This window comes from Cetorhinus maximus, chromosome 6 (assembly GCF_964194155.1).
Source record: "Cetorhinus maximus chromosome 6, sCetMax3.hap1.1, whole genome shotgun sequence".
Lineage (NCBI taxonomy): Eukaryota > Metazoa > Chordata > Chondrichthyes > Lamniformes > Cetorhinidae > Cetorhinus > Cetorhinus maximus.
The window spans coordinates 32,852,487-32,873,603 of NC_135884.1; the positions used below are offsets into that span (position 1 = coordinate 32,852,487).

The 21,117-nt window shown below is 40.7% G+C and overlaps 1 protein-coding gene across 3 annotated transcripts in view; it reads right to left on the minus strand.

The window, feature by feature from the left end:
- Window positions 1–21,117, minus strand: part of LOC144681687 (ERC protein 2) — an 864,810-nt gene that overhangs the window by 835,772 nt on the left and 7,921 nt on the right. For all 3 annotated transcript variants that reach the window (XM_078543515.1, XM_078543513.1, XM_078543512.1), the window contains exons 2-3: window positions 12,213–12,392; window positions 5,712–6,523 (exon numbers count right to left, since the gene is read on the minus strand). In XM_078543515.1, the coding sequence (XP_078399641.1) occupies window positions 5,712–6,383 (672 nt within the window). In that variant the 5' untranslated portion in view covers window positions 6,384–6,523; window positions 12,213–12,392. The remainder of the gene's footprint in view (window positions 1–5,711; window positions 6,524–12,212; window positions 12,393–21,117) is intronic.

Sequence of the window (21,117 nt, forward strand, 5' to 3'; positions counted from 1 at the left end):
TCTACAATTACTTTATACAGGAACACTACAGCATTAGGAAGTGCCTAGACTGTATCAGAAATTTTAAGATATACATTTTCAATTAGTCCTCAACTGGAATATTGTGGACAATTCTGGGCATACACCAAAAGAAATGCAAAGGTCTTAAAAAGAGAGAACAGAGGAGTCTACCAGGGATGAGGAACATTGGGGGGTTGGAGGGGAAATTTTACAGCCCCATCGCAGCGGGGGCTGGACCGGAAAATGTGGCGAGCCATTCAAAAGTCCATTGACTTCAGCAGGACCGCTAACTCCCACCAGCGGGAGGGGCCATAAAATTCCACCCTAGGTCCGAGAGGTTGGAAGAAAGTGAGGACTGTTCTTCTTGGAACAGAGAAGGTTAAGAGATGACCTGACAGCAATTTTCAAGATGAGAGGTTTTGATTGTTTTTTACTATATGCTCTATCAAATATAATTGATTTTAAAACATTGGCAAACGATCTAGAGGGGAGATTAGGGGAAAACTTTCACTCAGTTATTGGGATCTGGGACACACTACTTGATAGAGGTAGAAGTAGTTCATGTCGCAAATAATTTTAAAGGGATTTTGGGCAGCTCAAGGTGCTTACAGAGTTATGGAAAAATAATGTGGAACTAATCACGACTGTTCTTTCAAAGTGCAAGCACAAGCACGAATGGACAAATGACCTCTTCTAATCTTTCAATGTAATAGTGTCAATTTCAATATTTTTTAAAATTGTGAAATTGCATATAAATATGTAACTCTCAGAACAAGATTACATCACTGCCACAAAACAGGAAAAATACTTAAGGCTGAAAAAAGGAGACATATCAAAGCTTTTTGTCTTGTACTCATCAGGACACTTCGCAAGAATAAGTGGAAAACAACAATTTTGTGGAGAGTGTGCTGATTGGTTGGCAAGTGGATTCTGATTGGTAGAGGCATTGTCATGGATAATGTGCCAGTGATGGTGACTGACAGTGAACTGCCAAGCATTGTTTGAAATTTAAACTAGGCAGCTTGACCCTGATTGGTAAAGACATTGCCACGAGGAATGACTCAGCGAATGGCTGCCACTTATTTTATTTAGCTGCAACAGGCCCAACGTGTGTACATGTTCTTTCTGTTGCAAAGAACAGGGCCCTGTGTATTAATATATGTAGCAGTCAGTACACACAAATGCACCACACTGCAAACCCGACTGAATCTTAAATTGTCAAGGTACGGACTGTACCCAACCAGCCAGTGCTTGCAAAACTCAAAACAGTGTCCAACATCAGATGCGATTCCGTGATTGGTCAACATTGGCAACCAACTCAGGAATATCAATTGGGTTCGCACTGTGGTGCATGCGTGTGTACTGTAAGCTACATATATTAATGCACAGGGCCCTGTTCTTCACAGACAGAAAGAACATGTACACACATTGTGCCTATTTCAGCTAAACAAAATAAGTGACAGCCATTTGCTGACTCATTCCTCATGGCAATGCCTTGACCAATTAGGGTCAAGTTGCCTGGTTTAAATTTCAAACAATGCTTGGCAGTTAACTGTCAGTCACTATCACTGGTGCACTCACCATGGCAATGCCTCTACCAGAGTCCACTCACCAACCAAGAAACACTCTCTTCTCAAAGTATAAATTGTTGTTTTCCCCTTAAAATTGGTATTCTTCAGGTGTCCTGATGAGTTCAAGATGAAAAGTTTCGACATGTCTCTTTTTTTCAGCAGTACTCAAGTTCAGAAAAATACTTAATGCAGGACTTCTTAGAATCTTAAATTCTAACAAGCTGTTTTCCCTGGATGGAGCATCTAGAACTAATGACCATAGTCTCAGGAAAAGGCATTGGCCTTTTAGGACCAAGATAAGGAGAAATTTCTTCACTCAAGCTTCTGAAACTTTGGAATTTTCTACCCAAGAGAGTTATGGATATTCAGCTGTTGAATATATTTAAGCAGAAATTGATAAATTTTTGAGCACTGAGGGAATCAAGAGATTTGGAGATAGGGCACGAGTTTATGAATGAAATCAACCACAATCTTATTGAATGGCAAAGCAGGCTCAAGGGGCCATATGGCCTCCTCCTACTCTTATTTCTAATGCTCTTACCATACCACTACAAAAATATAAAAAGATCCTATTTACCTTTTTTATTTGTATGGTAAACTCACGCTACCAGTTCAAAATGTTAAAGTGTCCAGATAAATTTGTGGCCAAGTCATGTGATTCCAAACACAATGTTAAACAATACCATATTAAGAAATAGTATAGCAAAAAGTTTCAATTCTGTAAAATGACTTGTGAAATCAAATTTAAACTTTCCATTAAAATGACGACATTTGCTTCAAGTTAATTTTTTTAACAAATCAGTTCAATTGATATCACAAATTAAAACGTAGTAGCTTTGCATTAAAATACTAGCAAAAGTTGTTAGAAATTAAGGAAAAATTTTGTGATAATCAAGTGCAAATATAATAAGTATATATTTATTCATGTCAAAATGCAACAGGGGGAAAAGTTATTTTTAGTATCAAAATTGGGAGAAATAGAACAATTTCATTTTAGGTATCCACATACTTGGATCTTCAGGTTCAATATGCTTATTTAAATTGTTAAACTTGGGGCAAACAGTGAATAACCTTGGAATGAAATTCAACTCTAATATAGAGCGCTGTATTACCAAATTAGCCCCACAGTCTCAATGACCAAATTTATGTTTATCTGGAAATAAAACTATGATTTTTCTATTGATCTTGTGCTGCTAGCTCTGAATGTGCTACAAGTCTTGCACTGCCAGCAACATATTGAAGCAAACACACCAGATTTTTGTTATATTTAAGAGCAACTGCCAAGAAAATCTTGTTTTATTGGGTTTTCCGAACTCCATTAAGCATTTTGTTTTGGAAGCAAAACCATCCCAATGTGGAAACAGAAGTGGATACTTCATGTTAGTCTGTCCAGTGTTCTATCATGGACAGTCTGCACATTCACAGGAATCAGCAATGATAAGATGCACTATACAAAATGTTAATGCAGAGCAATAGCATACTTTGATCACTCTCCCAAGAGCTGGTTTGCAATATAAAAGCAACATTTTCTATTATTCTATGATAGCTGGGTGTAGACTTGGAGCTCCTACGCAACTTGTAACTTGTTGGATTCACTAAAGCTGCCCAATGGGAAGCACCCCACTAAGAATAAAGCTTGTCATGGAAGTCAAAAAAAAAGCCATTGTAGCTGACACCACATTCAAGTTACACAGCATCAACATCAAATTCCAAATTCTTGTCAATAGTTTGGAATTCAAAGTCATTTCTGTACCTGTACAGGACTAATCACAGTTTTGACTTTCCCACTGGTTAGACCTTAATAATAATAATTAGATTAATTTCAGGCTTCAATCTGCATTAGAACACCTGGAATTAGTAGAGAGAAGCAGAAGGCTATTGCAGACAGATTCCATTGCAGTTGAAGTGAAAACAAGTAGTTTAGTTAGATGTCAGATTCAAATTGGCTCAATGAATTACCATCTTAAATGCTTACAATCACTCCACCACCATCTTACAAAGATTTTGTTGGCATCGAATAGCCAGGCATTTAAAGCTCCAAGCAGCTACCGAAAGTAATTGTGTTCATTTATTGTTGGCAATTTATTACAACTCTGAAACAAAAAGAAATTTTAAAAATATTTTGTTCAACAACTTTTGATTTCTGCACTCCTATTACCTACATAAGATGCATGGCAGCACCTAACAGCTCAGCAGAAAAAAGGCGGACACTGAGGATTTAGGAGAAGTTGGAAGGAAGAGGGTTTGTGGGAGAGCAAAAGCACAAAGAAATGAGTCTCAAAAGGTTTCTCAAGGTCAAGAAGAAATCTCCAGGTGGGAGCAAGGTGGCTGAATGAGTAGTCACTGATGGTGGAATGGAGAAAGCACTCCAAACAAAAGACAGGCCAGCACTGGAGGACCAGCACTCGGAGACAGAGCTGGAAGAAGGAGGGAATTGAAGATGAGGATGAACTCAGTCTTAGATAATGGTCAGGAAGATATAATAATTATCATAATGTTATTGGAATTTATTGTTAAGTAGAGTAATAGTGGGATCTGTGTCTATGGGTCCAAGCCTGTGTGTGACTTAATTGAATTAAAGGCAGCTGGTCTGAAGGCTTTGATGTATTAGAAGATAGCTAGGTTTGAAATGCTAAGTAGGTAAACATTGGGGTATAGGGAACATTTACATTTTTAAATAAACCAGACTAGATTGTTTTCAAAGGAGGGGTGAAATGTGTCACCTAGCCAGGTGAAGTTCAGAAACAGTGTGTTTATTTTTCCCAAATATTACTGGTAAAATTAGTGCTATGAGAGATTTTTATTATCAGAGAGGTCCAAAGACATAGTGAAACAATAGGAATTTGCATTCAAAGGGGAAAGTATGTATAAAGCAGCAGAGGTTGTGTGTTAGGGCAGGCATTTTAAGATCTAAGAAGTGTGAAAATCCTTCAGCATCTATGCCTCAAGCTGCTGTCTACAACAAACTGAAGTTAAGGGAACTCACTTTGAATTGGATTGTTCAGGGTATCATGTTTCTTTGCCTTGGTCTTTTTCAAATCTGTGTATCTTACTGTTGCCTTAAAGAAAGTGTAACTGGGAGTTAGATTAACTAGGGGATTTAGAAGTTATCATAGTAGTAATTTGTAGATGTATTTAAAATCATTTCTTCCATTAATAAAAGTTTAATTTAGTTTTCTAAGAAACCTATAACTTGGTGGTCTCATTACTACTGAATTCAAGGCATGCATCTTGAAATTTATACAAATTGCAAAACGGTTGTGGCAGTTGTTTCAAGTTTCCCTTTGGGATTGGAGCAGCTCAGTGTTTACCATCAGTGTGCCATAACAACAACTTGGGTAGTTAGTGGGGTATGACCTGGACAATGGTAAAGGGGACCCAAGTATGCGTATAGGCAAGTACAGCACTCTGGATGGCATCATTTGAATATCGGAACAAGGAAGACAGCAAGATGAACATTGCAAAATCACAATAGCATGGATCGAGGTTTTGTTTCTGGAGGAGAGGTAGGAGTAAAGGTGAGCAAAAAAAAAGTGTTGGTTTTTTTCAATTGGAGGGCAGTAAAAACAGCTGGGGTGTTTTGTTTGTTTTGCCCTCCTTTCCTCATCTCTTCTGTTTCCCCTCCTTCACATCATTCTCCCTTCCCCTAAGTTAATTTCTCTCTACTGCCACCATCTATTCTCTTCATTCCCACCCCATGTCCCCCCCCCCCAATACTTCTTCACTTTGCTCTTTTCTCTTTCCAATTCTTGCTCTCCTGTCTTCACCCACCTCTCTGGCTCTACAGCTTCAGACAATGAAATGTAGACAGACAATGTAGCTATTGAAATGTGTGGCTAAATTAGAGGCAGTAACAGTTGGGAACTCGAGCAATGGGTAGAGCACTCGGGTGGGTGAGCAGGATAAAAAGATGACAGCGTCTTTGCCACCTGTCTGGGCATGGTGAGAAAGGTTACTCATCAACTAGCAGTGGCTCCAGTCTCTTGGCTGATGTCCATCTGAGTCAGTTGCTCCAAGGTGAATTATCCTTCTTGCTCTAAAAAAAAGGTTTAACAAAAACTGGCACAAACCACGATTTAGACATTGTCAAAGCATCTACTGTCTTGGGAAGATTTGATCAAATCATAAAAAAATAGATACCTGGCTTTCCTCATGGGACACTCTCATCTGTTCCTTAAGCACGGACATCCTGGCCGCCTCCTCTTTCCTCAGCACCCGTTCCTTCTTCAGCTCGGGGCTCCAGAAGGTTTTGATGCTGTTCATGGATGATCCCAGCTTGGTGTCTTTAATCTCCAGCTCCTTCCGGAGGATCTCGTTCTCCCTCTGCAGATCCTTGAGCTGCGCTTGCATGTCGACCATGGTGTTATCGCGGACCTGCCTCAAGGCGGCGGGCACTTGGTGGTGGTGGTGGTGGTGAGAAGACGGGGTCACCATGCCGCTGTGCTGGTGGTGGTCGCTGAAGGACAGGGCATCTCCGCCGGGGGGGAGCCCGGCCGAGGCGATGTTTGGACTGCTGCCCATGGCCGTAACCCGCCCCCCGTAGGTGGCTCGGTTGGTCGCCCTGCCCAGGGTCATGGTCCCTTTGGGGAAGCTGGTGGAGGCGACCCCTTCGTGGTCACTCAGGTACATGGGCCCCGATGTGGCGTAGGCTGCATTGAGGGACTGGATGTTCTCCATGGACAGGGTTTTGCCAGCCCCGCCCGTCCCGCTGCTGTTGGTTCTCCGGTGTCCCAGGCGAGGGGACCGGGGAAGCCGGGGAGACCGCGATGGGCTGCCCTCCACGTGGCTCACTGCCCTGGAACTTCCGTACATGGTGCGCTGTGTCTGGATCAAAGGCGGCAATGTTACAGGGCTCGCCGTCAGCCAACGCCTTTTGCTTGTGCTGCCTGTTGGAGCTTGTTACTGCATTTCCACTAGCGCCGAGAGACAAGGGTTTGCCCCACTCTGCACATCTAGAAAACATTAAAAAGACAATCATTTTTCCTGACAAAACGAACAGATGAGACATTTAGGGGGTAGATTCAATCAATCAAAACTTATAGGCGGAAACAAAAACTGAAATCCCCTTCAAAAACTATACTACATATATATGTATAGAGAGAGAGAGCGTTCAACACAGGTAAAGTGTCCATGTGCATTTTAAAACTAACACCTCATCTAGAAAGAGAGTGAACAACCTTTAGTACTTGATCTTTTATCAGCTGAAAGTTCACAAAGGAGGGCTTTCACATCCAATAAAGCCAGTGTCAAGCTGACTCTTTTCATTTAATGATTGTTTAGGCGAGGCAAAAACACAGACTTAGTGATTTACAAATATTGAAGTATGCAATCGGTTAATGTGGAAGTGTCAAAAGGAGCCGTGGGTGAGATCTTTACAGCATTAGTCATGAGTAGTCCGCTTAAATTGTATTTTGAGTTAGTCAAGTAAATGTGACATCCTACTTCCAGTCTAATTTGCAATCCGTGGAGGAATGCATTTCCTCTCATTTCACCCCCACCTCCAACTGGCATGGACAAGATGGGCCGAATAGCCTCCTTCTGTGCTGTAACTTTTCTATGGCTCTAATCTTTATGTCTTCCCCAGCTCCTTAGTTTTCTCTTCCCTCTTAGTTTAACTGATTATACTATCTTTTAATTTCCTCTCCCACAGGCAAAAAGCTACAGCAGCTTCGATACTCTCGCAAAAGTAACTTTTATTTATATAGCACCTCTAAAGATGGTAGAGCATCCCATGGCACTTGACAGCAGCATTATAAGGCAACATTTGACACCAAGCCACATAAGGTGACATTAAGGCAGATGGTCAGAAGTAGGTTTTAAGGAGCATCTGAAAAGTAGAAGAGAGGAGTAGAGAGATCTATGCTGCACCCACACGGCTTACCAAGGAATATCGGTTGTTGGGCTGGAGGAGACTACAATGAAAGGGAGGCACAAGGCTGCTTGAAAACAAGGATGAGAATTTTTAAAGAAATCAAGGCATTGCTTAACTGGGAGTCATGGCAGATTACCCAGCAGAGGGGTGATAGGTAAGAAGGATTTGATGTAAGTTAGTACATGGGCAGCAGAGTTTTGGGTCAGTTTATGGAGGGTAGAACCTGGGACAAAGACATGGCTGAGGGTTTCAGTAGCAGGCGAGCTGAGGCAGGGTGGAGTCAGGCAACATTACAGTGGTGGAAATAAGCGGTTTTAATGATGACACAGATGTGTGACTGAGTCACATATGATGTCAAGGTTGCGAACAGGCTGGTTCAGCCTCAGGACAATTGCAAAGGAGAGGGATTGAGTCAGTACACTACAAACTGTTTTCTAGCTGAGACTGAAGACAATGGCTTTGGTCTTCTCAATATTTAGCTGGAAGAAATTTCTGCTCAACCAGTAGTGGACAAGCAAACAGCTTGATAATTTAGTAACAAGGGAAGACTTGAGAGATGGTGGTGAGGTATAGCGGGTGTTGTCGGTGTGCATGTGAAAACTAACACTGTTTTTGCATGATATCACCAATGGGCAGCATGTAGATGAGAAATAGGAGGGGACCAAGGACAAATCTTCAAGGAACATCAAAGATATTAATTCAGCAGCAGGAAGAGAAGTCATTGCAAGCAATATTCTGGCTATGGTTAGATAGATAAGAATGGAACCGGGCAACTGCAGTCCCACCCAGATAGATGACAGTGAGTGGAGGGGTATTTGAGGAGGGTGGCATAGTCCAACATGTCAATTACACTACAGGCGAGCTTAGAAAGTCAAGGAGGGATATTTACCTTTCTCCCAATCACACAGAATGTCACTTATGACTTGAAGAAGCACATTTTGGAATTATGGGAGGGACGGGAGCATACAGCACGCAAATGGGTGTGCCTAATCCTTAGCTCGTGGTTAGAATCTCATCTGCTTCCTAACAGCATCTAAATCACATAGCTCTGCCAAATTGATTCCTTTTGCATTGTGTCAAAAATAAGCAATGCAAAATATGAGCTATTAATGAAAATGCTCATCTCCAGAAAAGCCTACTGGCAAAAAAATGCTCTACTTGTGTGGTCATAAATAGTGATTTATTGAAAAAATAAATAGGTGATGTCTTTAACAGGAGAAGAACAACCTGACATAAGCAAAATAAAAGCAAAATACTGCAGATGCTGGAAATCTGAGACAAAAACAGAAAATGCTGGAAAAACTCAGCAGGTCCAACAGCGTCTGTGGAGAAAAAAAAAAAGAGTTAACGTTTTGAGTCCTTATGCTGTTAGACCTGCTGAGTTTTTCCAGCATTTTCTGTTTTTGTTGTCTGACATAAGCAAATGCTTCCAATATTGCTACACACCACCTCAGGTCAGACTCTGAAGAAATATAGTTAACTCCTGGTTAGAACCTGAGAGGGTGAGAGGAAGGGAGCTGTTGGGAGAGCACCACATGTCAGTTAGGAAAAGCTAACAACACAATCTGATATTTTTTTCTCCTTCTCACTACGCCACAAATTTCAGTTGTGACATTTTTCCAGAGAACTGTTCATTAATCGGGTTCAAAAGCTTACCTCTGCACAGTCCAGAAGGGATTAGTTAGATACAAATTCAGGGAATAGCAAAATTGGGCCTCATTCAATTCACAAGACATTCCAACCAATATATCATTTTCTGGACATAGAACATCCTCCATAACTTCTGTCAATACCTCCAAGGGCAACAAACCTCTCTACAGGGATCTGTCCAGCTTTTATTTGCTACTTTCTTCCCAATCATGAAGACGATGCATTGTGTGACTTGACAACTTACTAATAACCCAGTTTTGCGCTTTTAAAAATAGTAAACAGCATGTATTTGAATCACAAACACTAATCTATTAACACTCGAGTAGGTGTTGCATTTTCCCATTGTGTAGCATTTTCTTGCAGTAGCAGTTGTCCAAGATATTTTATCAAACTGAGCTTATGAATATATCTGTTTCCCAGGAAATAAATCACACTTTTTTGATCACTAACTTGTTAACTTTAACAGCTAAATGAATTAAAATTTATTTTTTAAATCATGTCCACAATGCATAAGTGTAGTTATTATATATTTCTTCTGCAAAGAAAAAGGCCAGTGTGTGTGCAATGTACAATGATAGCAACTGGAATATCCATGTTTTGCCATCAAATTAATTGTTTTGCATTCCAGTTCATTTTTGTTCTAGCGTGCAAGCTCATTGCAAAAAAGGAAGTCAATTACTAGGACAGGTCCAAATTTTAGATTAATCATTGGTCTGAAATTGCTTTTATGTCTGGGCATATTAAAAGGGTTTGTTGTTGTACATGAACTGATTACTTGCTCCAAAGTTACAGGCCATATCAACATCCCACAGACATTGTTACAGGATGGAGTGAGTCCAAGTTATCAGTCATTACTTCAGACTTTACAGCAAACAAAATTCACATTTCTAGGCTTATTATGAAGTTAAACTTGGGAATTCCCTTTAAAAAAGGAAATAAAAAGTAATGCTGCTTCTACTTGTGCACAATTGAACAAGTGAATTAGGTTGATATTATGCTTGATAGTACAGAACTGAGAGTATTGCTGAAAAAAAGAGACATGCTGAAGCTTTTCATCTTGCACTTATCAGGATAGAATGGCAAAAATACCACATTTCAAAGGGAACAAATTCAGACTGCATGAGAAAAGGGTGCTGATTGATTAGTCGAGACATTGCCATGGGGAATGTGTCAGAGAACAGTTGTTGCTCAAGCTTTTGTTGCTTCTGCAATTGGACAACACTTACTGAACAATCGAGTGTGCTGAAAATTACATTAACAGCCAATTTAAGATTATCAGTCTGCAAACAAAGGCATTGTACCTTTTTCAGCTAAACAAACGCTTGGGGGAATAACTGCTCCCCGGTGCATCCTCCATGGCAACGCCTCAACCAGAAGCCACTTGCCAACCAATCAGCACCCTTTTCTCATGGTATATAAATTTGTTCTTCACTTTGAAATTTGATATTATTGTGATTCTGTCCTAACAAACGCAAGACAAAAAGCTCTTACAACGTGAATTAGTTTAGCTAATTAAACAATGGAGGGGATGTGAATCACTGTGCCTGTAATTCAATTCATGGGTTAGCAAATTTGCAGAAGGATGTAAAGTTAATTTTTTTCTGTTACTCTTCTCTGAGTGGCTTGGCACTATACAATTGCAAACTGTTGTTTTTGCCCAAGTCGAATTATCTAAAAGTTACCATTAGAAAGCTCTTGCATAAACAGCTATTTGGAGCTAACAAGGTTATTGTCTTTTCATTTTGACAGCCTAAAATATTCTTCTAAAACAGTTATCATTTAAGCACTCCCAGAAATCATAGACTGTAGTCCTTAATGTTTCTTACAATTCCAATACTTAATGGACATGTCAATGGCCACGTTAATAATCTACTCAAAAGCAAAATACAGCAGATTCTGGAAAACTGAAATAAAACCAGAAAATGCTGGTAATACTCAGTAGGTCAGTCAGCATCTGTAGACGGAGAAATAGGACGGGATTTTCCGGCCTTATCATGGTAGGACCCGCCGCAGGAGATTCGGTGGACCAGCCGAGTTAACATTTCAGATAGATGATTTTTCATTAGAACTGGGGAAAAAGTTAGAAATGCAACAGGTTCTAAGAAAGTGAAGGGGTTAGTGGATGGGAGAAAGAACAAAAGGATGGGTCTGTGACAGGGTGGAAGGCAGCAGAGATTAAAGGACAAAAGTATTCATGGTGCAATGCCGAAAAGAGGGGTAATGTGGCAAGTAAATAAACAAAGGATGTGTCTAGAGGATGTGCAAATGGTAGAATAATGAAAAGCTGCTGCTTGAAAGCAAAAAAGTGAGGGAAAACAAGAGAGTTGAATCAAAACCAGCCAAGAATTGGGACAAGAGATTACAATCTGGAATGGTTGAACTCAGTGTCGAGTGCAGAAGGCTGCAAAGCACCTGATCAAAGGATGAGATGCTGTTCCTCAAGTTTGCATTGAGGTTCACTGGAACACTTCAGAAAAGCAGAGATGTCGGCTTGGGAGCAAGGTGGAGGATTAAAATGGCAAACGACCAAAGCTCAGGTCACATCTGCAGACTGAATGGAGGTGCTCTACAAAGCGGCCACCCAATGTGCTTCCGGTTTCCCCAATGTAGAGCAGACTGCATTGTGAGGAGCGAAAACGGTATACTGAGTTGAAAGAAACGGGAGTAAATTGCTGTTTCACCTTAAAGAAACATTTGGGGCCATGGATGATGAGAAGAACAGGTATCGTATCTCCTGCACTTGCATGGAAAAGTTACCATGTTTCAGGGTGTCACAGAGGGAACGGTCCCTTCGGAATGCTGCAAGGGGAGAGCAAGGTGTGTTTGGTTAGCAGCACTGGTTACTCCACCAATGTGTGGCAGTCCCGAGGAGCATGGGCAGGCTAAATTAAAGAGTAGAGAATTGGCAGGCAGAATTCAATAGTTGAATGTGCAAATGTATCACATTAGATTAAAAAAACCTGTGGAATACATTTTTAAAAAGGCAACATGTCGGAGGTGAGAGCAGGAAGGAGGTCAAAGGTTTTGGTAGATAAGTCATTTAAAATATTAGTTAAGCGTTCACGGTGATGAAGAAAAAGAACAAAATGTTGAGATATGTAGTAAAGAGTACAACTTACAAGTCCAAGGACGTTATACAGAAGTTATATCTGGCATCGACGAGGTTGAACAAGACTTCAAAGTCGGGATTCGGGAATTGCAGGAAAATGCTGATTTATTGGAGAAATTCCAGATGACTGCTTTGAGGACAATTCCCCAAAATTAAGACAGCAGAGTTGTCTATCCTGGGATTTTATTCTCTGGGGGGACAAAAAAGAGACGAAAATAAAGAGGGCTTCGAGAAAGATCTTTAAAAATTTTAGAACAATATTCTCTTCCACTCAACCCACAAAAACATGCAACACAATAACAGAACTACTCATGATCTGGCACAGATGGACGGTGAGGGTGAAGGAAAGACTGCATACTTCCAATCTGTATCCAACTCATGCCAGCGTCTTATTTAACCATAATTGAGACAATAAAAGGACAAGAGAGTAGGCACATTACAGAATCTGGCCTTTGTTGCAATTACATGGTAGCCAAATGATATTAAAAAAACAATATAAAAAAATGCCACTTATAGCTCCAAGCATGATTCTAAAATCTTAATATTTGTACTGCAAAAAAAATGTTGAATTCAGTCCACTGCCAGCTTTGAGCCTAAAAGAATCACTACCTCCAGACAGTGATCACTCTTCTAATGTACTCTGTGTTACCAATTGAAGACAATAACATTTTACACACTTCAGCGCTGATGAAATTGACTCAAGAGTAAAGGACATTTCTTGCTGAAAGATCATGAACTACAGACAATCCTTTCAAATCTAGTATCTATTGAAAGTACTCAACTTCCAGAGGAGTTATTTTAATTTGTAGGAAATACTATCAAAGTTAGCTACTGGTACCACCTGACTAGGTAAAAACAAGGCAGGGAACTAGAGACAAACTGTCCAATATTTAAAAAGGAGGAAACAGATAGAAATTAGGTATACAAATGTTAAAATGGTTTGTAACACATCCTCTATCAGCTGCCATACAATATTTTTTCCCCCCAATTCACAGCTTAAAACTTTTCTGACAAGATTAGGCCATCAAAAACATTACTTGACATTTTCTCCATTTAAAAAAACACTGCCACTTGACACAAGCAAAGGGTCACTCTCTGCCCCCTACATTATTTCTACAGCTCCAATGGCACTCCTAACAGAAAGAAGGCAAAGTGTTCCAGAATACAATGTGTCAATAGCTAAAGGCCGTTTCCAATAATATTTTTACAATTCCAAAGCCTTTCTTCATGAAGTCTATTTTGCTGTGACAGCAGATGGTTCACTGGAGGCCTTCTGGCTGTTTTTTATTCATTCATTCATGGGATGCAAGCGTTGCTGGCAGAGCCAGCATTTACAGCCCATCTTCAATCACTCAAGCAGGTGGTGATGAGCCTCCTTCTTCAAACTGTGCAGTTCATGTGGTACAAGTACTCCCGCAGTGCTGTTAGATTAGGAATTCCAGGATTTTAACCCAGATGATGAGGGAACAGCAATATATTTCCAACTCCGGATGGTGTGTGGCTTGGAGGGGAGTTGTGCAAGTATACCTTGTAGATGGTACACATTGTAGCCATGCTGTGCTAGTGGCGGAGGAAATGAATGTTTAAGATGGTGGATAGGGTGATCAAGCGTACTGCTTTGCCCGGGATGTGCCAAGCTTCATGAGTGTTGTTGGAGCTGCACTCATCCAGACAAGTGGAGAGTATACCATCACAACATGCGCCTTGTAAGTGGTGTAAAAGTTTCGGTGGGTTGGGGTGTGGATCAGCTTGAGTCACTTGCTGCAGAATGCCCAGCCTCTGACCTGCTCTTGTAGCCACATTTTTTATGGCTGGTCCAGTAATGGTTCTAGTGAGTGGTGACCCAATGACAGGCATGCCACCAAACGTCAAGGAGAAATGGTTACACTCACTCATTCGGTGATGGTCAAAACCTGGCAGCTGTGTGGCATAAATGTTACTTGCTACTTAGCCCAAGCTGGATGTTGCCAGGTCCTCCTCCATGGGGCCCAAACTGCTTCATTATCAGAGGATGCTAATTGAGATTCTTGACTGGGCAATTAATGCCCAATTAAAAGCCTCATTCCACCAATCATAAAGCCCAAAAAGCAAACTTCATCGGGTTTGTTTGAGGGCTTCTGGGGGGTGTCCCTCATTCAAAAGGCACTCAGTGGTTTATTGAGGGACCCCAGCATCAGGAGAGGGGACCCACAGAGTGTGAACTCCCTAGCCTTTCTTCCAACACCCTACCCACCCCTAGCTAACAAACTCCTCCCCACAACCCCCATCCTGCTTTCTCTCAACTATGGCCCGGGTCCCTTGGCAATCTTAGGCCTCTTGTGGATGCATTACTGGCAGCTGCCACTGCTCCTATTTGTGCTGACAGGGAATGGAGAGCTGCTGGCCTCCATTTCTGGGAGCGTAAACCTTGATGAGGGTGGGCACTTAATTCCAGCAGGCCTTCCCCAACAGAGGCGAAGCAGGGCTCCTGCCAGTCCTCATGGCACTTGGCAAGACACCCGTCACCAACACTAAATTCCACCCTTAGTTTGTTCAGAGAATGCTGCAATGTGCATTCTGCTGTTGGCAGCCTCAGCAAAGTGAAGACCCAATAAAATGAGGGAGGAGGCACATAGGTATGATTCCTGCCTCATGAACATCCTTTCAGGGAATCTCTCCGAAGCGCACAGATCCAGCATAAAAGGTTGTTCTTTTTGACTTTTTTGTGCCAGAGAATAGGTGTTCTCAGGGAATAAAGCAATGGAAAAATCAGCCTCCTGATTGTTATCTGAAGATTGAAAATAAAATAATGTTACTGCCAAGGAATAATACTCTTCTCTACTTTTGACTTCAACCACTTTTCTATGTCAGATAAAGCTTAGATGGACATTAAAACTTGAAATCTTGAAGACACATCTATTGATTATTTCCATTTATAAGTTTTCATTATCATGATTACCATATCAGGTCATATTTGGATCAGCTGGCACTAACCACATAAATGTTGGCGGAATACGCATGTTAGTCTGTGATACCGACACAGCCAAAGCAGAAGAAGCAGAAACTCCTCCTCTGCTCCAATAATGTATTTTAATTTCAGCCTCAAAAGTACAGTATTCAAGTGAACTTGCAATCCCTTCTCTCTCCATCCAAGTATGTACTATTTTGCTTGTGACATCTTTGCTAGAGATTTCTGACGGTTTTGTTCTTCAGACCAATACCTACCGAGAACTAGATGATGGTCTCCCAAGCTAATTTCATAGGCAATCACAGTCAACAGAGACAAGACTTTGATCAAGCCATTGATCTCAGGTTTCTGAGGCAAATACACTATGTGCTAATCCATTCAACAACTGCCCCTTTCACTACATCTTTTTCTCAAATATTTCATTAAGCAGGGAAGAATGTAACTTAGAGAGTAAATTAAACACCTCCAACAATGATGTACTGCTGAAATACTAATAGATATACAATATAAATGTAGATTCACAATTGAGTACAATGTATCAAAAACAAAAACAAAATGTGAAGCTGCTGCCAACCCAAAAGTGATTGTGGTCTTTGTGCTGTTTTGCTGGAAATATTTGGGTTATTGCATAAATTTCCCGAGCAATTTGCTCCATATTAGGTAAAAAAAGTGCTGTTATTAAAAGGAAAGATAAAGCCAACAGCAAAATGAGAAGGAAATGTACAGGGTAATTGTGGGAAGTAAATTTGATATACGCTATCCAAAAAATTACCAGTTTCACAGGTAACCAAGACACCAATACTAAATATGTACAATATGTGAATTAATATGAGAATGAAGGGATAATCAGCCAAATGACATACAATTTTTTGGGCTTGTCAGTGAAAGCAATTTGCTAGTTTAGTTCATTACAAGAGTTAGAAGCAAAAAGGGCTAATATTACAAGGTATTTTTTTAGATATAAACAGCTTTTATAGCCAATAACCAACTTTAATTTGAAAAAATACAAAATCAGGCTTTGCACTGACCTTATATCTTATGAGGGACTTTCTAAAAAAGCAACAAGTTAGAATGCTGAAGGAGCACAATAAGAACTGTACAAATGCTTGGAATCCAACATCCCACAACACGCTGCGGCAAGAGATTGAAGATAGCCATACTGCAATTGCAACAGTCTCTTGTTAATTCAATATAGATTCAACTATTTAGCTATAACTTAAAACATCACAGTGAAAGCCAACTTCAAAATTCCAAGATAAGGCAATTAAAAAATTATATCTCAGTGTGCATCCTCTATTCCCAACACCCACTCAATGAGGAGAATGGGAATGTGTTAGCAATAGTGTCTGGGCAACAAAATATATTTCAGTGCCTTAGCTTGAGAAATTTTGCAACAATGGCCACCGTGTGTGATCTTAAGTCTTTTTAAAAAATTAAATACATGGGGTGGATTTGCAGGAATGGTCAACAATAAAAAATCTATTGTGAAGACTTAGGAGTATATTAAAATTTTCTTTTATTTTAATCTAATTTCAAATTATATACATTTCACACATATGCGAAATGAAGAATGCTGGGATGATAATTTTACTTAGGAGTCAATACTACATCTTAAATAAATGCAGGCATTATTCAGATTTTTGGTAAACATTACACCACATGGACTAGTGAGAGGGATACACAAAAATCAATAACTTACATTTATGGCACCTTTAATCTAAAAATGTTCCAGTAATATTATAAAACAAAAGTTAACACTGAACCACATAAGGAGATACTGGGTGAGGTAAATTGGATAAAGAATTTTAAGGAGCAACTAAAAAAGAGAGGGGTAGAGGCATTGACAGATTTAAGGATGGAATTCCAGAGCTTAGGGCCTCAGTATTTGAAGGCATGCCCAACAATGGAAGAGGGATTTAAAAAACAGGAATGTGCGCGAGGCCTGAATTGGTGCAGCAGAGAGATCTAAGGGTACTGCAGAGCTCGAGGTGATTCCAGAGATAGGAAGTGGTGCGGCCAGTGAAATTTGAAAACAAGGATCTAAATTTTATAATCAAGATGTTGGTTGACAGGGCCAACATAGATTTGCAAGTACAGCAGAGATGTGCGAGCAGAAATTGGTGCAAGTTCGGAAAAGGGCAGCAAAATTTTGAATGATGTCAAGTTTGCAGAGGGTAGACTATAGGGCGCCAAGAATGCATTGGAATAATCAAGTCTATAGCTAACAAAGGCATGGATGAGGGTTTCAACAACAGACAAGTTGGGGAATGGGGACAATCGAATTGTGTTATGGAGGTGGAAATAGGTGGTCTTAGCTATTTTGCAGGGGTATGATGGAAACTCATCTCAGGGTCAAGTAACACCAAGACTGTGAACAGTCTTGTGCAGCCGCAGTAAGAGGGATGGGATCAGTGGCAAGAGAAAGTTATTTGTAACAGGTCTGAAGGCAATAGCTTCATCTTCCCAATATTCAGCTGGAGGGAAATTTCTGCACATCCAATACTGAATGTTAGACAAGCAATGTGATCATTTAGAAACAGAGGAGCAGTCATGAGAAGTGGCAGCAAGGTAGAGCCTGGTGTCGTCAGCGTACACATGAAAACTAGTGCTGTGTTTTCGGATGATGTTGGCAAGGGATAACATGTAGATGAGAAATAGGACAATGCCCAGGATAGATCCTTGGGAGACAAGAGAGGTAATGGTGCAGAAGGAAAAGAGAAGCCATCACAAGTGATTTTCTGACTACAAGTAGATAGATAAAAATGAAACCAGGCAAGTGCAGTCCCACCAAGCCAGATGACAGTAGAGAGAGGCATGATACAATTGACCATGATATTCTGCTCCAACGACTGAAGACAGATCAAGGAGGACAAGGAGGGATGCTTTATCTTTGTCACCAATTTGGGTGTCATTTGTGACTTTGTTAAGAGCCATTTCACTACTACAACAGGAGTGAAAGCCTGACCAGAGAGATTCAAACAGGAAGTTGCGAGAAAGTGGGGCATGGATTTGGAAGGCAGCAATACATTCAATGCCTTCAGAGAGGAAAGGGAAGTTGGAGATAGGGTCATAGTTTGCAAGGACTGTGGAGTCACGGGTTGGTTTTTAAGATGGGCGATGACAGTAGATTTGAAGAAAAAGGGAATAATATCCGGGGTGGGGGGTGGGGGGAGAACGACACCATTAATAATATCAACATGGGAGTCAGAAAGGGAAGCTGAATAGTTAACAGTTTAGTAGCAAGAGATTTAAGAGAGGCACAAGTTGGGTGTCATGGACAAGATGAGCAGAGAGGACAAGGGGCACAGAAAGAGAGAATTCAGGGTTAGGGGTAGGAAGTAGCAGAGACAGCCGAACATGTGTCTCAACTTCTTGAACAAAAAAAATTCCATGAGCTTTTCGCACTTCTTGCTAGAGGCAAGGGTGGTTTGTTATCTTTGCCTTCCTGGATGATCGTTGAACAGTGGGCAGTTAGAGATGGAGAGCATTGGCTGGTAATGCCTTAAGTAGCCTCATCAGATTTGGTGATGAATGATTAAACCAGTTTTCAAAGACATCCAAGTTGGACTTAAAGGAGTGGAGATGGAGATGAAGGGTATATCAGGGGAATGATTAAGGTCAGAAAAAAGTGAGAAAGAGGAATAGTTCTTGTGGTGACATGGTGGCAAGAGTGTGATTTAACAAATCATTAGTTACCAAAGCGTCACGATGAATCAACGGCCAAATGCTAGGTAATTGGGAATTTGAGAGTTCAGTGCCAAGTGACTCAAGTTTTCCACCCCGGGACAGACACAGAAAGAAGTGGGCTTGTAAGGGATTGGCGATGCTGGGAAGAGGGGAACGTGGGTAGAGAGAAATACAAGGAAATAATCACAGATTGCCCCATCAGTGATAGTGATGATAGGGGTAGCAAGACCTCGTAAAATGACAAGATCAAGTGGGTAGTCATCTTTGTGGGTTCGAGAATTTAGAGAGGAATGGAAAGCAGTAAACTCAGGAGAAAGAATAACCAAGGTGGGGTTTGAAATCACTGAAGATGAGAAGTAGCTCAGTGGACACAAGCAGAAAAGGTATCACTGAGAAATTTGGAGTGATATTTGGGTGGGCTGTACAAAACAAGGATTTGAAATGGAAGGTGTGGAGGATGGAACAAGGCAAGATACTTGAACGAAAAGGTGCCAGGGGAGTAGGGAGAAATACCAGAAAGATTTAGAGGTAAGGGTGATGCCACTACTTTGAGTAGAATGAGTATAGTTGGGCAGGGAAGTTTCATTAAGCAGAAAAGGTGACATCACCCCTCAGACATGTCTCCGAGAAGGCCATCATGTTAATGTGACCATCCACAATAAGCTCATGGATAGCAAGAACTTGATTACCAAATGAAGACACATTCTGGAGGGGAATACAGAGAAGAGCAGTGATAGCTAGTCTACTGGCAGAGTCCACAGTGACAGAGCTGGGAGCAATGAGAAAGGCGAGAAGATTAGCCCCTGGCAGGCAGGTAGGTGTGGGGATAGAATAGAGAATACGATGAGACAATTCAAGTTACTGCTCATTGGGAGGCAGGAATAAGTGCCTCAATGGGTCTTTCTGAGGATATCAAGAGGGACACACACAGAGGGAAACTGTAGGGTTACTTAAGGAGGGAATCAAATCTGGGACGACGGCATTAAAGCAGAAAATTGATGAGTGCTAAAGAATTACAGTTTTGAATTTGTGAGAATGAATTGCCCGAGGGCAGGGAAAAGAAAGGGGGTACAATAACAAAAAAGAGTAAAATAAAAAAGGGGAGAAGGGAGGGAAGTGATGGCCTCGGATTTGAAACATCAGCCAAAACATACACGAACAGGTAAAGGGGAAAACTAAGCTAGTTAAGCAGCAAGGTCATAAATTAGATCAAGATAGCTAAGCTTTGAAATACATGGGGAGAGGAGCTAACATGTGGGTAAAAACAAGACTTGTAAAGTCAAAAGGTATATAAAATTGATGTAGTGAAACCAGCAACGAGCTGAAGACCAGGTGCTGACACAGCTGAGTGGAAAGTTGCAATTCGATCCATCGAACAATGAGGCATGTATTTCCAAAAAACTTAAATATTTTCGATGTCTGTATTGGAATAACTTTTGCTGGAGCCATCACTTCCACTGGTGCCTGCAGATGAGTCCCTCAGGAAACACTGCAGATAAATCTGATAGTTGAAGTAACAAGGCGCCATATTCTTCAACTGTCAAAACAGTACATAAAAACCATTGTTCAAACCACTGTTTGAGTTTTGAAAGAGACTAGCCAGAGACTGTGAAGAATTTCTCAAACGACGGTCTCGATGAGTAGTCTAAAACAGCAAATTGACAGGAGCTGTGGGATAAATCAATGCCTACATCAATGTCGATATTATCAATTTCAGTTACTGCACCGGTTGAGGTGATTAATGAACAGCAGCGTTTAAATCCAAAGGATGGATCTGTCTAAAAGAAGAATGAGTAGCAATGATTCCACTAGACATTGCAATCCTCTCCCCACTGATGAGATCTGAGATCCCAGGCACCACTCCACCCGCCCTCTTTAAATAATCCACAGGCCAGAAGAGGTCAGAAAGACAGTACTATAGCATTGACAACTGAGGAACACCACGACAGATCAATGATAGGGCTGCCATGTACAAAGGGCAGCATCATACCATCACACGGAATATAAGGCAAGAAAAATTAGCTATCTACAGATCAGATACACTGGGACGCCACTATAACACAAAATCTGTATAACATCTGGGACCCCAAAAATTTCCCTTTCAAAATATCACCACCCAACAAGCAAATCAATAAAATTAAACTGTTAAATTTAATAATTTCAGGTCACACTTCATATGGAAAAATTAATTCAAATAAATATATTTAATTTCACAAACTGTGCTCTTTATTAACTGCTGGATTATCAGCTAAACTTTCATTGTTATTTTAATAACTTTTTG